Below are 16647 nucleotides of genomic sequence, written 5' to 3' on the forward strand. Positions count from 1 at the left end.
CCTTCGGCAGGGGCAGGGGAGATGGCACAGAGCCGCCCTGTTCCGGGGGCCTGGCAGGGATAAAAGGAGGCAGCGCTCTGGCTGCCCCAGCCTCGTGCTGTCTAGCCCCTGGCAACTGCGTTTCTCCCACTCTGTCGGCTTCCTCTTCCCCACCATGAGTCGGCAACTGAACTACTTCAAGTCCGGTGGTGACAAGGGCAACTTCAGCGTGCATTCTGCAGTGGTGCCAAGGAAGACAGTGGGCAACTTGGCCTCTTACCGCACCGTTGGCCAAGGGGCTGGGGCTGGCTTTGGCAGCCGGAGCCTCTACAGTCTCGGAGGGAATCGGCATATTTCTTTCAACGTAGCTGGCAGTGGTGTCCGGGCTGGAGGGTACAGCTTTGGGCATGGCTCTGGGTATGGAGGGGGCCGGGCCAGCGGCTTTGCTGGAAGTATGTTTGGCAGTGTGGCCTTGGGGCCCTCGTGTGCCTCTGTGTGCCTGCCTGGGGGCATCCACCAGGTCACTGTCAACAAGAACCTCCTAGCCCCCCTCAACGTGGAGCTGGACCCTGAAATTCAGAAAGTGCGCGCCCAGGAGCGGGAACAGATCAAGGCTCTGAACGACAAGTTTGCTTCCTTCATTGACAAGGTGGGTCTAAAGGAGGAGGAGAAGGTGGTTCAGTGAGGTAGGAGAAATTTCCTTAATGCCTGGGAAAGGGCTGGGCAACATGGATGGAAGGGTGCAGCTGGGCCACAGGAGGGGCTCCCTCATCATAAGGGACAGAGAACAGATTCGACAGATTTGCAAGGCAGGTAGAACAAAGGAATGAATGAATGAGCTGACTTCTTTGGGGATTATACAGAGAAGAGTGGGAAACTGGGCAGAGGGTAGCCCTACCTTGAGAAAGCAGTGGTGGGTTCCTGGGGACAGCTGGGTAGGTCCCCAGCTCTCCGAAGAGCATGAAGGGCTAAGAGAATCAAACGCTGTTCAGAAGGCGAAACTCAGAGCACAGGAAGAAACACTTAGCTGAGATATGAAAGAAAATCTCTTGGGACCAGGGTAGGCAACAGAAGAAAGCTGTGGCGCCTTTGAGTTTTCAGGGACTGGTAATCCAGAGGTGAGGGAGCGAGGACCTGTAAAGGGTTGTTTTTGCAGCAGATGCCAAGGTCAGTGAGTCAGAACTGGAGACAAATGACTTTACAAAAATCCCCTTAACCTGGAGAGTCAATGGTTCTCAGGGAGCCTGAGAGCATCCGTGTGGTTCCAGGTGGTCATTGATTTGGGTTCCAGGTGCGGTTCCTAGAGCAGCAGAACCAGGTGCTGGAGACCAAGTGGGAGCTGCTGCAGCAGCTGGACCTGAACAACTGTAGGAAGAACCTGGAGCCCATTTATGAGGGCCATATCAGCAGCCTGCGGAAGCAGCTGGAGACCCTGTCTGGGGACAGGGTGAGGCTGGACTCGGAGCTGCGGAACATGCGGGACGTGGTGGAGGACTACAAGAAGAGGTGAGCAGGCCCTGCCAAAGGTCAGGGGTCATGTACCTAATCTCTGAACCACTTTTTTGGAGGTGAGGGAGTCAGCTCCAGGATCAGGAGCTTGTCCCTTCTCTGGTTATGGCGGAAAGCCCCACCCTGTTTGGTGAGAAGGCCCTAGCTGGTGGATAGAGGGTCCTATGCTTATTGACCCAATAGTTTGGAAAGCCCCATGGGCACCTGGGTATTTTCCTAGGGTGCAGCAGAAGCACAGAAGTCAGATAACCTAGGGGATTCTTACACCTACCACTAGCCTCAGTGCTCATCCCAGGGGACTCTGCAGCCTGGGCACTTACCTGGCCAGCAGGAAGCAGAGACTACTTGGCTGAGAGGGCTGAGGCTTCTGCCATCTTCTCTCCCTGCCCGCAGGTATGAGGTGGAGATTAACCGGCGCACTGCAGCGGAGAATGAGTTTGTGGTGCTCAAGAAGGTGAGGAGAGAGGAGCCTGTGGTCTCTTCTGCCCCTATCTTAAGCAACTCCGCTCAGGGCTTCAGCCCAGGCCACCTGGAGAGGGGGCTGGTGTCTGAACATGATTAGGGTCCTAGTTCTGGCCTCCAGCAAGTTAGAGAGGAAGGACACACACAGGAGACAAGATAGGGACAGAAGGGAGAGAATTCTGGGATAGGAACAGGAAGCCCTGGTTCAGCGTGCCCTTCTGTGTGACCTGAGGGCACTCAGCACCTCTCTGGACTTAGTGTTCTCCATAAGCAGCAAAGGAAGTGCAGTCCCCACCGGCTTTGCCAGTTCCCAAAGATACAGAGAGTCTGAGAAGAAACTGATGCTGAGTGACTCTGTACATCAACGTGCTTCCCTGTGGGCTAATAATAATAATAATAATAACAATATCAATAAAGTCATGAGGCTTTGGGACAGGGTCAGGGGAAGAGCAGCTGGTGGGGTTAGGGTTGTATTGATCCGTGGCTGTGGCTGTCCCTCGGCAGGATGCAGACGCAGCCTACACGGTCAAAGTGGAGCTTCAGGCCAAAGTGGACTCTCTGGACAAAGACATCAAGTTCCTGAAGTGTCTGTATGATGCGGTGAGGATGCCCCTCCCCAGCTCTGCTCTGTCTCCTTGCAGCTGAGGGCTTCCCCTGACTCTTCCAGGAGAGAAGGGGGTCACAATAGGGAGGGATGTTTCAGTGGCAAGGTACTAATTCCTGCACTAGTTGACCATGAAAGCACAGCGTCCTGTCCCTGGAGTGCACCTAGGAGGCTGTGCACATAGGAGGCCGTTGATCTGGGCCATGGTAGTGGTCTTGCCCACAGGCAGGAGAAATGACCCTGTGAGGTCCTACTAATGCACAGCTTCTTAGGTTGTGTGGAACTGTAGGGAATTCATCCTTCCTCCTGCTGCCTGCTGCTGCGAGCTGTTTTCCTTGGCTCTGCAGACATCTTCAGCAGACACTACCCCACTTTGTCCCTGTGGAACCCAGTGACCCATTCTTCCAGGGAACACAGGCCTAGAAGACTCATGGGACACAGGAAGGAAGCTGGGGCCTTGACTCTATCCTCATCTCTCATTCTAGGAAATCGCCCAGATCCAGACTCATGCTAGTGAGACCTCTGTCATCCTGTCCATGGACAACAACAGGGACCTGGACCTGGACAGCATCATTGCTGAGGTCCGCGCCCACTATGAGGACATCGCCCTGAAGAGCAAGGCTGAGGCCGAGGCTCTGTACCAGACCAAGGTGGGCACTGGGTGGGTCGGGAGATGTTCAAGATGTTCAAGAGCAAGTGATCTCCACCTGTGAATGTGAGAGGTGGCCTTCCCAGGACACTGTAGATTCAATGAAGAAGGGTTATAACCAGTGGTTCAATGCTGAAAAGTCTCAGCAGACAGTATTATCAAAGATAAATCAGGAAACTGGTATGAATGGGTGTACTCACTAGAGAGGGACAAGCAGTCCTCAAGAGAGGAGAGATCGAGGTGTTCTTATTGTAAAACAAATGCATTTTCAGGGTTGGGGGCATCTGCCATAGAGCAGAAGGAGAGTCACAAACACAGAGTAGCTATAGGCAAGCTGAGGTTGGGTGGGGAGTGACAGCAGGGGAGGCCCTGAGCTCTTTTCTGATGGGTGTGGGAAGATGTTCAAGAGCAAGTGAAATTCTAGGAGTGTTCCAAATAATGAAATTATGTGCTGGGTAAGACTCTTTGGGGCTGTCTTATGGGAAAATCCTTACTGGAATCTCCTCCAGGGCCCCTGCTCTCTTGCTCCTTTTCACACAACCATTAGATTCCAACTCTGCTAGTCAGCTTTCCTTCTCTGTGACAAAATGCCTGAGAAAATCAACTTACAAAAAGAGGAAAAGTTTATTTGGGCTCATGATTTTAGAAGTTTTAGTTTATGGTTACTTGGCCCTATTGCTTTGGGCCTGTGGTGACACAGTACACTGGGTGGGGGTGGGGTGGGGGTAGATACGGCAAGGAGGCTGCTCATGGAAGCAAGCACAGAGAGGAGGGACTAGGGTCTCCATATCCTGCCAAAAGGCACACCCCCAAAGACCTAACTTCCTTCCACTAGGCCCCACCTTCTAACTCTTCCATACCTCAGTAGCACCAAGCTGACGACAAAGCCTCTTGGGCCTTTGGGGACATTCCAGATCTAAATATAGCACAATTCACAGCAAGGATGGGGGTGTCGGCCATCTGCATGTCTTATCCTGTCTCTTGTCCTGTCCATGGCCATGCCATTCCCTGTTTCCCAGAGGACTGGGAACAGGGAAGAGTGAAGCCACTAATTCCACCCATCCTGCACTGTGACCCCCTCAAGGGTACATGGAACCCTGGGCTTCCCTCCTCTCTGCCCCCCTGACCAAGAAAATGCCACAGGAGAATGCAAGACTTAGGAGGATGGGGACCTTACCTGTCCTACTCACTGCTGGGTACCTTCGACAGAAGCTGGCCTTTAAGAAAATGCTTGTAGGACTATGTGATAAATGAGAGAAAGCAAGGGCCAGGGCTCTTCTTATGCTGGGAAGTGCTTAATAAATGTGAACTGCATCTTCTCCTTACCTAGCCCAGGAAGGACTGCAGGCCTGGTGACAATACAGGGGCAGGGATTGCAGATAGGTTCTGCTTAGAGAACAGGGTGGACTTCTGGGTCAGAGCTGTAAGGATGCCCAGGTGCCAGCTTCTTTAGCACCTGCTGTAGAGTCATCCTGGCTCAGCCTGGTAGAGGGGGTGTTTGCCCAGGACCCCTCTCTGCCTGTCTCATCACTCCCCTCCCACCTCTGGAACACTAGATCCAGGAGCTGCAGCTGGCAGCTGGCAGGCATGGAGATGACCTCAAACACACCAGGAACGAGATGTCAGAGCTAAACCGACTCATCCAGAGGATCCGCTGTGACATTACCAACGTGAAGAAGCAGGTGGGCAGCTACTACCCTGCAAAGACCACTGAGACTGAGTTTCCTTTCTGTGATGGAGATACTGGGGTCAACCTTTAAGAAGAAGCAAGTTCCCTCTCCTGGGCTTAGGAGCCCCTGGGACATTACGGTTCCTCTCCCCCACCCTGCCTTGTGTCGCTGTCATCAGGATTGGGAGGATTTGAGCCTATTCTCCCACTCCCCCAGTTTACAGATGAGTCAAGAGGGACTGGAGGAATTGACTTGCCATGGGCCCCAGCTAATTAGTATTGGGGTCAGGATTCAGGTCCACGTGTCCCCTTGCTCAGAATTTCTGTGTCTAACACACCTGCCCACGAATGCTCAGGTATGCCCCTCTAGGAGTTTCCCCTGTGCCTCCTGCTTCCAATGGGCATGGAACATGGATGGGGAGTATGTGACATGTGTAGGGCCCTCTGTGGCCATGTTAAGTTTCTGCCCTCAGGGCGGGGCATGGTCCTGGTGAAGGAGGCTCATGGCAACACATGAAGCCCTCCTGGATTCTCTTCCCTGTCCATGGGACCATTTCCATTTTCCCCAAGGGACCCTGTCTTATGTGAGAGTAGCAAATCCTAAATGCTATTTCATAGGCTGATGACTTTAGAGGCAGAAAGAGGCTAAATGGGCCCTCCAGAAGAGGCCAGGTCAGCTGGCAAGTGACAGTTAGCCAACAGGCTAGAGACCATTATCCTCCCTGTGCCCCACAACATGCATGCAATGTAGGGGGCTCAGGGACAGCTTTAAGGCCCACAACTGGCTGGTTCACAGACTCCATGAGGACTGCTCCTCCTTCCCTGCTAGTACCTGGCATTACAGTGGCCCCGGGTGCTTGGCAGAGACCAGCTTTTGAGGTTTTGGCTGTAAGTTAGGGTCTGCTGTTCTAAGGGAAAGTGACCTCCCCCATTCAGGTCACATGCAGGAGCAGTTAGGCAGACCCTCCCTACAGAGTGCCGGAGGAATCCAGACACACTCTTGCAGCTAACAGGAAGGAGGGGTCCAGCCACAGTGGGGCCCCTGGGCATGCTGCCTATCATTAGGGGTGAGCTGCTTGGAGACTTAGGCATGATTCTCCTCATCTGTTGTCCTTGAACCTATAGCATTGGTAGGCTTCAATCTCTGGAATTAAACAGCTTTTTCAAGCACTGAGTTTTCTTCCTGTCCTCCTGAAATGCACCTGCTCCTGTGGCTTCCCAGGACAACTCCTTTAAACATTCATCCACAGTAAAAAGTAGAGGAAACTGGGAGCAGTGGCACGCACCTATAATCCCAGTGACTCAGGAGCTGAGGCAAGAAGATTGTAGGCTCCGAGGCAGACTTGGCAAGTTCAAGGCGAGCCTGGACAACTTCGTGGGACCCTGTCTCAAAATAATAAATAAAAAGGGCTGGGGATGCGGCTCAGTGGTAAAGTGCCTTGGGCTCAATTCTCAGTATTCCCCCCACAAAACACACACAAAAGAGGAGCCCCATGTTCTGGTGTTGGCTCTGGCTCTTCCTAGCTGTCACCTTGGGCCTCATCTGTAAAGAGGGAGTTGGGCTCCTTAACCCGTGTGGTCTCAGCGTTGTTTTATGCTGATCTCCTCTTCCTCTGCCCCTCAGTGCTCTAACCTGGAGACATCCATTGCGGATGCTGAGCAGCGAGGGGACAATGCCCTTAAGGATGCCCGGGCCAAGCTGGATGAGCTGGAGGGAGCCCTGCACCAGGCCAAGGAGGAGCTGGCCCGGATGATGCGTGAATACCAGGAGCTCATGAGCCTGAAGCTGTCCCTGGACATTGAGATCGCCACCTACCGCAAGCTGCTGGAGGGCGAGGAGTGCAGGTAAGGGGCACAGGACAGCACTCTGGTCCCGAGCAGGGAGGGGCTGTGGACTCTCCAACTGGCTGAGGGGCTGCTGGGAGCTAGAAGATGAGAAACGATAGTGCTGGTGACATCGCAATTGTGAGGGGGGGATGGCAGGTGGACTCAGCTACAGGGTCCTGCCGGGGTGTCAGATGTGGGTCAAGTGTGCAGGTAGGTGGTTGTGGTGCCTGAACAGAGCCCCTGGGGTCAGACAGGCCTGGGGGCAGTGACTGGCTGTGCCACATGCCAGCTGTCTGATCCTGGTAAGTCCTGCCCTGTCTCCATTTTCTCATCTGTAAGATAGAGGTTCTAATCTCCACCTTAGTTGTTATAAGGATGGATTAAAATGAATACACAGAAGAACAAGAGCCCATTAAGGCATAGCTGAATCTAGACCCTGAGGTTTTATCCTTTATTTTTCTGTCTTGCAGGATGTCTGGGGAGAATCCATCCTCTGTTAGCATCTGTGAGTATCCTTGGGAGAAGGGGTTGGGCTGGGAAAGCCAGGGACCCTGAGACCCAGAGGTGATGCCACCTTTGCTTGCTGTATCACTTCATCTGGAAGTTTCTGTTGCTGCCTTGTGAAGTTTCTCTGGCTTCAGAGGAGGCCTGTTCCCTCTTGTCCCCTGACAGCAGTGACTGAAATCATGTCTACCCCTCCCTGCTGGCTCCTCGCTGTGGCACTGTCATCTAGAGGAAAGGGTGGGAATAGGGATGTCCAGGAGAGCAGGGTCCTTGTCTATCCTGTGTGTCCTCCCTTTACATCTAGCAGGTGACAAGGCTCTCAGTCATTGTTGTGTGTCTTGACTGAAGACCACTGTCGTGGGATTGAACAGGGAGTCCTCAGAGGAGACAGCAGTTACTGAAGGGGGTCATCCTTGGTTAACTGACACCTGCTCACCCCTCCCCTGCTCTTGGCCCTTCCTCCTCAGCTGTCATCAGTAGCAGCCATTACGGTTACTATGGTCACCAACCTAGCTCGGTGAGTGCTGACCTTGGGGCCGGTGGTGCCAGCAGCACAAGAAGCAGCCAGACCAAGACCCCAGGGGCACGAGCGGGAGACCTCAAGGAGTCCCAGGGCAAGAGTGCCCCAGCCAGCACCCCAGCCAGGAAGACCACCCGATAAGCCCACTGCCCTGCTCACCTCAGCACCTGGAAGAAAGGATGCCTTGGCCAGAGCCAAAGATGCCTGTCATGCCTGAATCCTCTGTCTCCGAATTCTAGGACTGTCTATAGTTCACTCAGCTACCCACATCACACCTCATCTTACTTTCAAGTGCTTATCAATGGTCACCCTTGTGTGTCAGTAGGTCCTGTGCAGAGCTGGGGACTTTGTCACTTTCCCCACTGCCTTCAGCTGGCAGGAGGCTTTGGAAGCCCAAGCCATGATCAGCCCAAGGAAGGAATGGTCATGCAGGGAGGGGCGGGGGGAGGGAGGAAGATAGATTTTCTTCTGTGCTTAGGTCAAGTTCTCCATTGTCCAAGAGGTTTTGCTACCCCTGCCAGCATGGTGGGGTGAACCCTGAGCGAAGTAAGACAGCCTTCCAGTCCCTGCCCTTCTGGAAAGGTCTTTATGGCATGACTATTATTTAGTAGAAAATGTATACATTCTCAGACCTCAAGGTGCACCCCTATTCACAAAGCCAAGCGAAGGAGACTTGGGGATTTTCCACCCCTGTGTCCCTGAGCCACTCACAGCCCTTTTAATCCATGGTTACGTCCACAACAGCACTTACTGTGCACCAGGCAACCTCCATGCGCTGCCTCTAGTCAGCCCATCCTTGAGGAAAGCACAGTCAATCCTTGGGGCAGACAGGGGCATGATGCTCTGAGGGCTGCAGAATGTGTCCCAGTTACCCACCTACTTGCCGGCTCAGGCCTGGCTGACTCAGGGGTTCATGCTCTTTCCATAGGATGTCACTGCCTCTTTAACAGAGGGAGAGTCAAGTTCATGGTTCTGATCAGGGCTGCAAAACCACACTGCCTTTTGTCAGGATGTGATCCATCTTTGGTTCTTCCTCTGGGCCTGGGTCCTATGGTGGCTTCTGACTCTCAGTTTCTATTGCCATGAGACTAGTGAGTGGACTTGATCTTGTCTCTAGGTGGTACCACCCAGCCAGCAGTCGTGGTGTGTGACATAAATATTGCTAAGAACGGCATCACCTAGTCCCACTGTGTTTGAATTAAGGACTCTGAATTTCTGCTGTCTATTCAATAAACTGCCCTTGAGTGATGTCAGAGGTGCACTCCCGTCAGCTCGTCAGTCTCTCCAAATGTCCCACCCTCTCTGATGATGGTTCCACCTGCCCAGGTTCCGAGCTGCTCAGTAGGTGACCTCAGGCTGCTGGGAGAAACAGGTGCACAGTACAAACCAGGGGAAGGTGGCTTAGTGCCACAGTGCTAAGGGGTGTCCAAAAGGGGAGGCTAAGCAAGGAAGTTTCCTGGAAGAGGAGAGATCCATCGGTTCATCGGAAAGATGGCCCTAGACTCCCGGAGGAGCTCTTCAGGCATGCCATCACTGCAGGCCTGGTCGTGGGTTTCATATGCTTATTGGCCGAGGGCTGGGAAGTCTCAGATTGTCTGAAATCAGTGGTGGGGCTGGGTGTGTTTCCAAGTCTCTCAGCTTTGGCTGGCAGAATTGAGCTTCCTAGTCAGCTTTCTCATCAGTCTGTGCTACAAGAATGCTCAGAGCTTTTGCTCTTACAGGCCTCTGGATGACAGTGCAGGGCGTGAGAGGCGCGGATTTTCTGGGCCCAAGAAGAGGCCTCCATTCACCTCCTTGGGCCTTGGCGTATTTAAGAATCCCTGAGGGCACAGAGCACAGGAATCTGGTGGGCTTTCTGCCCAAGTGCCTCTCTTTGATGTCACTGCTGTTATCACTGTGGGTACTAGACTAGTGCCCTAGGGACTATGGGAGTTCCATCCAGCTCTGCCACTAGCTGGTCACCTCAGGGGTTCTTAACCTTGTGGGTCAGGGGCCCCTTTGAGACTAATGAAAGCTCAGAGTGTAGTGAATGGTGTCTGCATGTTCAGAGGTTCATAGACTCCCAGGGCCCATCCTGGCCTCCTTGAGTCCTGCACCCCAGGGTGAGGGTCTCAGGACCAGATACCCCTAGGGTCTTTACAGGACTAATCACTCGGACTTTCCAAAAGACCAAATTCCCAGTGAGTGACCCAGTAAGAGGGGCTGTAGTAGCAGGGGTTGTGAATGGGACTCACAACCTGAAATAGCTTTTAGAGGAATACACAAGCCATTGGTAAAGTCATTTCCTCGATCAGGTCATCTCTTCTAAGGTCTCAAGGCAGGTGTGCCTCAGACTGCTGGATGCACCTGCCCTGGTGTGGCTGTGAGGCTGGAGGGCTACATCCAGTGCACAGGGGAAGGGCCAGGCCTAAGTAGATGAGATGCCCTGCCTGCTCCCTTGGTGTTGAGGAGGACAGAGGGGCTGCCTCCTGGGCCACCTAAACTACCTGCGAAATGGACACTCTTCACCCTCTGGGCTTAATTAAAGTCCTGAGAGGTACATAGAGTGACTGTGTTCCTGCTTAAGGACTCAGCTTGGATATTTCCCTGAATGTCAGGAGGAGAAATCATGAGGCAGGACCAGAGGTGAATGATAACTTCAATTAAAAACACATATGGCTATTTTGACAAGGATGCAAAGACTATTCAAAGGGACAAAGATTCTTTAATAAATGGTCTTGGGACAATTGGGTATCCATGTGCCAAAAAAACCCCACATTGTACCCTTACTTCACATCACATACAAAAATGAGTCACAATGGATTAATAATTTAAATATAAGAGCTAAAACCATAAAGCTCTTAGAAAAAAATAGAGGAGTAAATCTTCATGACTTTGGATTTGACAATGAATTATTAGATGTGATACCAAAAGTTTCGTCACAAAAGACAAAATGGATACATTGGACTTCGTGAAAGTTAAACACCTCGTTCATTAAAGGACAGTGTCCAGAAAGTGAAAAGACAACCTACAGAATGGGAAAAAAATCTCAACTTATTTATCTAATAAAGGTCTCTCCAGAAAATATAAGGAAATCTTAGAATTCAACAAGAGGAAACAAGCCAGTTAAAGAATGGGGGAAGAACTTCAATAGACGCTTATACGAACAAGACGTACAAATGGCCATGAGCACAGGAAAAGATGTTCAAGGTGATTAGTCAATAAGGAGGTGGAACTGAAACCCACAGCAAGGTATCAATTTACACCCACTCGGTTAGCTATAATGATAATCAAAAAATAAAAAATAAACAAATATTGGTGAGGATGTGGAGAAGTTGGAACCCCTTTATGTTGCTGGTTGGGATATCAAATGATCAGCCTCTGTGGGAAGTAGTTTAGCAGGTCCTCAGAATTGCCACATGACCCAGCAGGGCCACTCCTAGAGATATATCCAAAAGAATTAAAATTGGATGTTCAAACAATAAATGCACACAGGTTCAGAGAAACACTACTCCTCATTGCCAAAGATGGAAACAGCCCAAATGTCTGTCAATGAGTGAATGGCAGGAAAATTGTGATACAGTATATATATATACAATGGAATATTACTTAGCCATAAAATAATGCCATATTGATACATTCTACATTGATAAAACTCAAAACTATTATGCTAATTGAAAGAAGTCAGGCAAAAAAATCACATATTGTATGATCCATTCATATGAAATGTCCAGCTGAGACAAAGTCAGACAGATTGTAGGTTGGCGGTTGCAGAGGTAGGCAAAGGGGTGGGTGGGGGTGGATTACCAATGGGTGTAGAATTTCCTTTGGGGGTAATGGAAATGTTCTGGAACTAGACAGAGGTACTGGGACAATGTTGTGAATATACCAAATGGCACTGAAATATTCAATTTAAAATGGTTCATTTTATGTAAATCTCATCTAAATAAAAAATAAAAATAAAATTTGGAAGGATAGCAGAGAAGAGGCCAGAGAAGCCATGTCCCTGGACTGTGCCCCCAGCCTTTCCTATAAGGCACATGAAAACCTGGTATAAGGATAGGAAGAGCCATCCAGAGCCAGAAAGGGACAGAGACAACCTACCCTTTATTTGACTGTCCCAGGACAAGTCTGGAAGTCTTGGGGGCCTCTGAGGAGCTGGACTTCTAATGGCCAAGAGCTGCCCATCCTCTGGACATCTCTGTGTGGTCCAGATAAGTGCAGCCACAACTCTGCCAGCAAATGAAGGGCTGTTTAACTAACTGCTGTGTCTCAGGCTTTGGTCGTGGAGAGCCATTCATAGCCCTGTGTGTCCATCATCGCTGTTGATGTATGTTGTTGAGTTGAAGCAACTGAAGCCCAAGGAATGGCAATATCCCTTCCCTTCAACTCCCAAGGCCCTGGCCTCTGCATTACTTGGACCAGGATTTTGAATCTCTATCTTGCTGAAGATCCCAACCCCGCTCTATCTTACTTTCTAGCTAAAGTGGGCACAAAACCCAAATGCTGCTGGAACCTTCTCTCCGCCTGGGATTGAACAAAAGCTACAAGTCTCAGCAATGGCAGACCTCTAATCATGGAGAAATCCTTGAAGGCAGCCTGTGCCTTCCTCTGTCCCTGTCTGCGGCAGGTACTGGCACAGAATGCAGCTCAGCAAATGTTGAATGAACACAGAGATGCCTAGTCACAGCGCTGTGCATGGTCCTCTGGAACCTCATCTATCCTTCTTGCAGCTTCTCCCAGTGCCTCCCCCTCAGCCATGGTCTTCCTGTTTTCTGATCTTACAAATATTCTCCATGTTTCAAACTTAGGGTAGCAGGAGGCTTTAACTGAGTATCTGAATTTGTTGGTGGAGAAAGTCTCATTGAAAAGTATCTTTTGTTAAAGAAAATGTGTATACACACACACAGTGGAATATTATTCAGCCATAAAGAAGAATAAAATTATGGTATTTGCTGATAAATGAGTGAAACTGGAGACTATCATGCTAAGTGAAATAAGCCAAAAAAACAATAACAACAACAAAAAACCTCAAACCCCCAAAACAAAAAAAACAAACAAACAACAACAAAGAAAGCCTGAATGTTCTCTCTGATATGCCTATGCTAACACACAATAAGTGGGGAGAGGGAAGAATAGAAGTTCATCAGATTAGACAAAGGGGAATGAAGGGAAGGGAGGGTGAATAGGAACAGGAGACAGTAGAATGAATCGGACGCAGCTTTCCTGTGTTCAAATATGAATACACGACCAGTGTAACTCCACATCACGCCCAACCACAAGACTGGGATCCTAATTAGAATAAGTTATACTCCATGTAGGTATAATATGTCAAAATACATTCTACTGTCATGTATATCTAAAAAGCACAAATATAAAAAAAAAAGAAAATGATCTTTTGTGACCTTGAGAAGTCACCTTGTCCATCCTCCTGCCTTAGAGAAGGAATATGCTTTCAACCCAACTAGTCACAAGCTCTCCTGCTTTCATGGCGTCAGGGACAGTGAATGAATGAATGAATAACTCCCTCACTCGGCCCCTAGCTGGAGTCACTGCATTCCACAGCAAGTGTTGTCCACTCCTGGGACAATCAGGAGTGGGGGGCACGGGCACTAGGGGTGGGAGCCCATTTAGAATAGAGAGTAAAAAGCTCAGTTTTTTCCACTATGGTCAGGTGCCAGAGGGACATTAGAGAACAGAATTCAGAGGCTGTGGAAGGACAGGTGGACGTGTGCACCTGGACTGTGGCAGGCACCGGCACTCTATGTTTATGCACCAGGAAGTCAGGAGAGCTAGGACAGTTGGTGGCCAAGAAACAGCCTGCAGCCAGACTGCCTGGGTCTGAACCCTGGGTCAAGCACTAGCTGTGCAACCTTGAGGACATTGCTTAACTTCCTTGGGCCTCAGTATCTTCATCTGTAAAGTGGGGATAATAATGGTACCCACCTCCTAGGGCTGTTGTGAGGATTAAATGAATTAGTCTACGTGAAGGGCAGAGTGAACACTGCCCAGTGGTAGCTGCTACCAGCAGCCGCAGTGTCATTATGGTTATTTATAAAGCACCTCCCTCCTCCTCCTCGGGAAGTAGGTGGAGCAGGGGTTGGTGCCCCCTTCTTAGAGATGTGGAAACAGAGGCTTGGGAAGGTAGCAGACCTGCCATGGTCACATGGTTCCTGAGTGACTGAGGCGGGACCAAAATCTGATCCTTGGGTCCCAAGTCTATACCCTTCAACAGAGGTCAGGGTGGGGAGGAAGGAGATGCCTGGCCAAGCACAAATGACTGGCCACCGAGCTAAACAAGGCAGAAGCAAGGGCTGCCCCCAAGGCAGCCAGATGCAGCAGAATGGGCATGGAGCTGAGTGCCCGGCGGGACGCTCCCCTGTCCTTACACCCCAGCTTCTGTGGATGAGCTCACCTTTGGCCTTGTCAGGAGCAAACCTGCTGCCGAGCAGCTGTCCTGCCCCAGATGAGTGGCTCTGACGGTGGCCAAGTCCCCCAGGAACTGCAGTCCCCCCAGCTAGCTTGGGCTATGGGTGCTTCTACCTGAAACTTCAGGAGAATGTGGGGGTGTGGGGGTAGTGGACTTCGGGAGGAATTGTAGACAACATGCCTTGTCCTGGGCCCATGTGCTGAGGAGGGCTGGTGGGACCTGGGCTGTGTCATTCAAATAGCTCAGCTCATTCTCTAGTTTTGGAGACGAATATTTTGCTCAGAGAACCAGCTGCTTCTCTCCCAGTGCCTCCAGCCTCTGCCCACCCACCAGTCCTACCCACATGCCAGTGAGATTCTGCTTCCTCGAACATGGACTGCTTAGGTTTCCACCGGCTCCATAGCCCTCAGTGGCTCCCCGTCACTCACCCTGTCACATGAACAGTTGGGATTTGGGGTCACTCAAGGTCACCCTTCACTCATGATTGCTCCAGTCTGGTGGGATTTTTCCTCATAAATGACCTGTCTCCTGACGGCCTGGGCTGCTTTCCTATTTCTCACTTCCCATCCATCCAAGCCTCGTCCCTTGAAAGGCTGGAATCCGAACCTCCTCCTCCAGGCAGTCCTGGTGGGTTTATTGTCCCCAAGTCTTGCCTCTTCTCTGTGCTTTCATCTTTCCCGAGCAGTTGCCCTCTTGCGTGGTACTGGGTTCTCTTGCCCTTTTGCCCTTCTTTCTCTAAGGGCCTCTCCTGGAGGCTTATGGGATCCGGGAACATGGAGCAGGTAGAGCAGACATGCCAATCAGAACCAGAGGATCATAAACAAATGTGTCCGAGTGGCCATCACCACAGGTACAGACACAAAATTACAGATCTTGGCTTTGATTCTCTAATTGACACTCCACCTCTGACCTATTTACAGAGTAAAACTGGGCCTCAAACGTGTCCATACTGGGTCAGAAATTGCTCAGAATTCCATTCTCACATAGCCATCTGTGAAGGGCAGGAGGGACAGGAAGCTGCGACATGGTAGCTCACGTGTTGTCTCCACCGGGTCAGGAGGCCTCCCAAAGCAGGGACTCTGTCACCTCCTGTCCCCAATATTTCTAGCTCTAAATTAAAACAGGGGCTGAGGCAGGACCTTTGTCACCTTGGTGAAATGGGGCCTATCCTGGTTTTCTTGCCTCCCTCCCTTTTCCCTCCAGCAAAACACAAGCATCCCAGGAGCCCTAGGCCGGGTCCACCCTTCCTGTGGGTGGCCCGTACTCTCCTGCTCCTTCCTCTATCATCTTCCTCATCAACAACACGGGGTGGTTCTTCCCTAATGGCCAGTGCTGATAACTAATTCACACTAGGGTGTTAATGACTTGTTAATAGTCAGATGAGCTGCTTCTCCCAGGGACATCTGCATTGGAAGGGTCACAGAGACTAAGTTCTTTGGGGGCAGGAGATTTTGGATTGCCCTCTTTTGTACTTGATAGGTGCTCGGTAAGAATTTGATAAATGGATCAATACTAATGGACGTGAGGTGTGTCTATGGGGAACTTCCTATTGAGCTTTGTGCTTGGCAAGCACTTACTAGACAGTGGCTCTTGTTATGGTTTCTTATGGTGCATCATCCAGTGTCAGGAATGGTCTGAGTGGAGAGCCTGGGGCCTGTGGGGACACCACCCCTTCCCTGTCCTCAACATCTGATGCCACTGTGTGGGAATGTGCTGATCTAGATGCCCCCTGGGAGAGGAAGGAGGGAGGAGAGGCCAGGCTAGTGCTGCCTTATTTCCTATTTTTGGTCATTGATAAAAGTTATTGGACATTAAGTAGGCACCAGATACACGGGGAGCACTTGGTGTGGATTAACATGGGTCACTGTTACAACCACCATATTGGAATTCATTGCTCCATTGATAGTTGGGGAAGCTGAGGCTCAGAGAGGCCAAGCCAAGCCCCTCTGCTGAGTGATGGCATGGAATTCAGGTGCCTGGAGCCCGGGCTCCCATGTAGGTGAACCATCTCTGTTTGGCTGCTTCCCCAACAAAGAGTTTCACAGTGAGATGGTCAGAGGCTGGGACTGGACTCTGAGGGGAAGCAGAGAGGGAGGCACCACTGGGTACGTAGGATCTCACCCAGACACCAGCAAACATAGTTTCTGTCAGGCAGGTATCAATGGACAGAGGAGTCGGGGCAGAGGAGAGGGGATGGGGCAGAGTTCAGGGTTTTAAGCAGGATTTCAGAGGAGCCCAGGAATTTGGGTCAGAAGAGATGGTGAGAGAAGGGGTCTGGGCTGGATAGGAGCAGGTTGGCAAAGGTGAGCCCAGTAGGTGAGGAGTCCTTAGCCAGGCAGGGAGCAGCAAGGAAGGGGGCTGTGCGATGGGGCAGGGGCAGCAGCTGCAGGGCATTGGTGGCTGCCTGGGATGCTGCCATGCATGGCACAGAAACATACAGCCAGCAAAATTATGCACAGAGGACCACCGTGCCAGGATCGTGGCCCAGGAGGCCTAAGGCATTATCCCACAAACT

The 16647-nt window shown here is 51.0% G+C and overlaps 1 protein-coding gene across 1 annotated transcript; it reads left to right on the forward strand.

Moving 5' to 3' along the window:
- Positions 1 to 8971, forward strand: Krt74 (keratin 74). The gene is made up of 9 exons (XM_078014639.1): positions 1 to 628; positions 1271 to 1485; positions 1882 to 1942; positions 2455 to 2550; positions 3040 to 3204; positions 4760 to 4885; positions 6497 to 6717; positions 7170 to 7204; positions 7671 to 8971. Exons 1-9 carry the CDS (start codon positions 155 to 157, stop codon positions 7862 to 7864), a joined length of 1587 nt encoding a protein of 528 aa, XP_077870765.1. The 5' UTR covers positions 1 to 154; the 3' UTR covers positions 7865 to 8971.
- Positions 8972 to 16647: the final 7676 nt, after the last annotated feature.

Source organism: Ictidomys tridecemlineatus, chromosome 6 (assembly GCF_052094955.1).
Source record: "Ictidomys tridecemlineatus isolate mIctTri1 chromosome 6, mIctTri1.hap1, whole genome shotgun sequence".
Lineage (NCBI taxonomy): Eukaryota > Metazoa > Chordata > Mammalia > Rodentia > Sciuridae > Ictidomys > Ictidomys tridecemlineatus.

What these genes read in the sequence shown, in the direction of transcription:
- Krt74 (XM_078014639.1), top strand. Translation starts at nt 155, where the DNA reads ATGAGTCGGCAACTGAACTACTTCAAGTCCGGTGGTGACAAGGGCAAC. An exon ending in GTGGAGGACTACAAGAAGAG is followed by an intron (nt 1,486 to 1,881) that starts GTGAGCAGGCCC and finishes CCCTGCCCGCAG; the next exon opens with GTATGAGGTGGAGATTAACC. An exon ending in TGAAGTGTCTGTATGATGCG is followed by an intron (nt 2,551 to 3,039) that starts GTGAGGATGCCC and finishes CTCTCATTCTAG; the next exon opens with GAAATCGCCCAGATCCAGAC.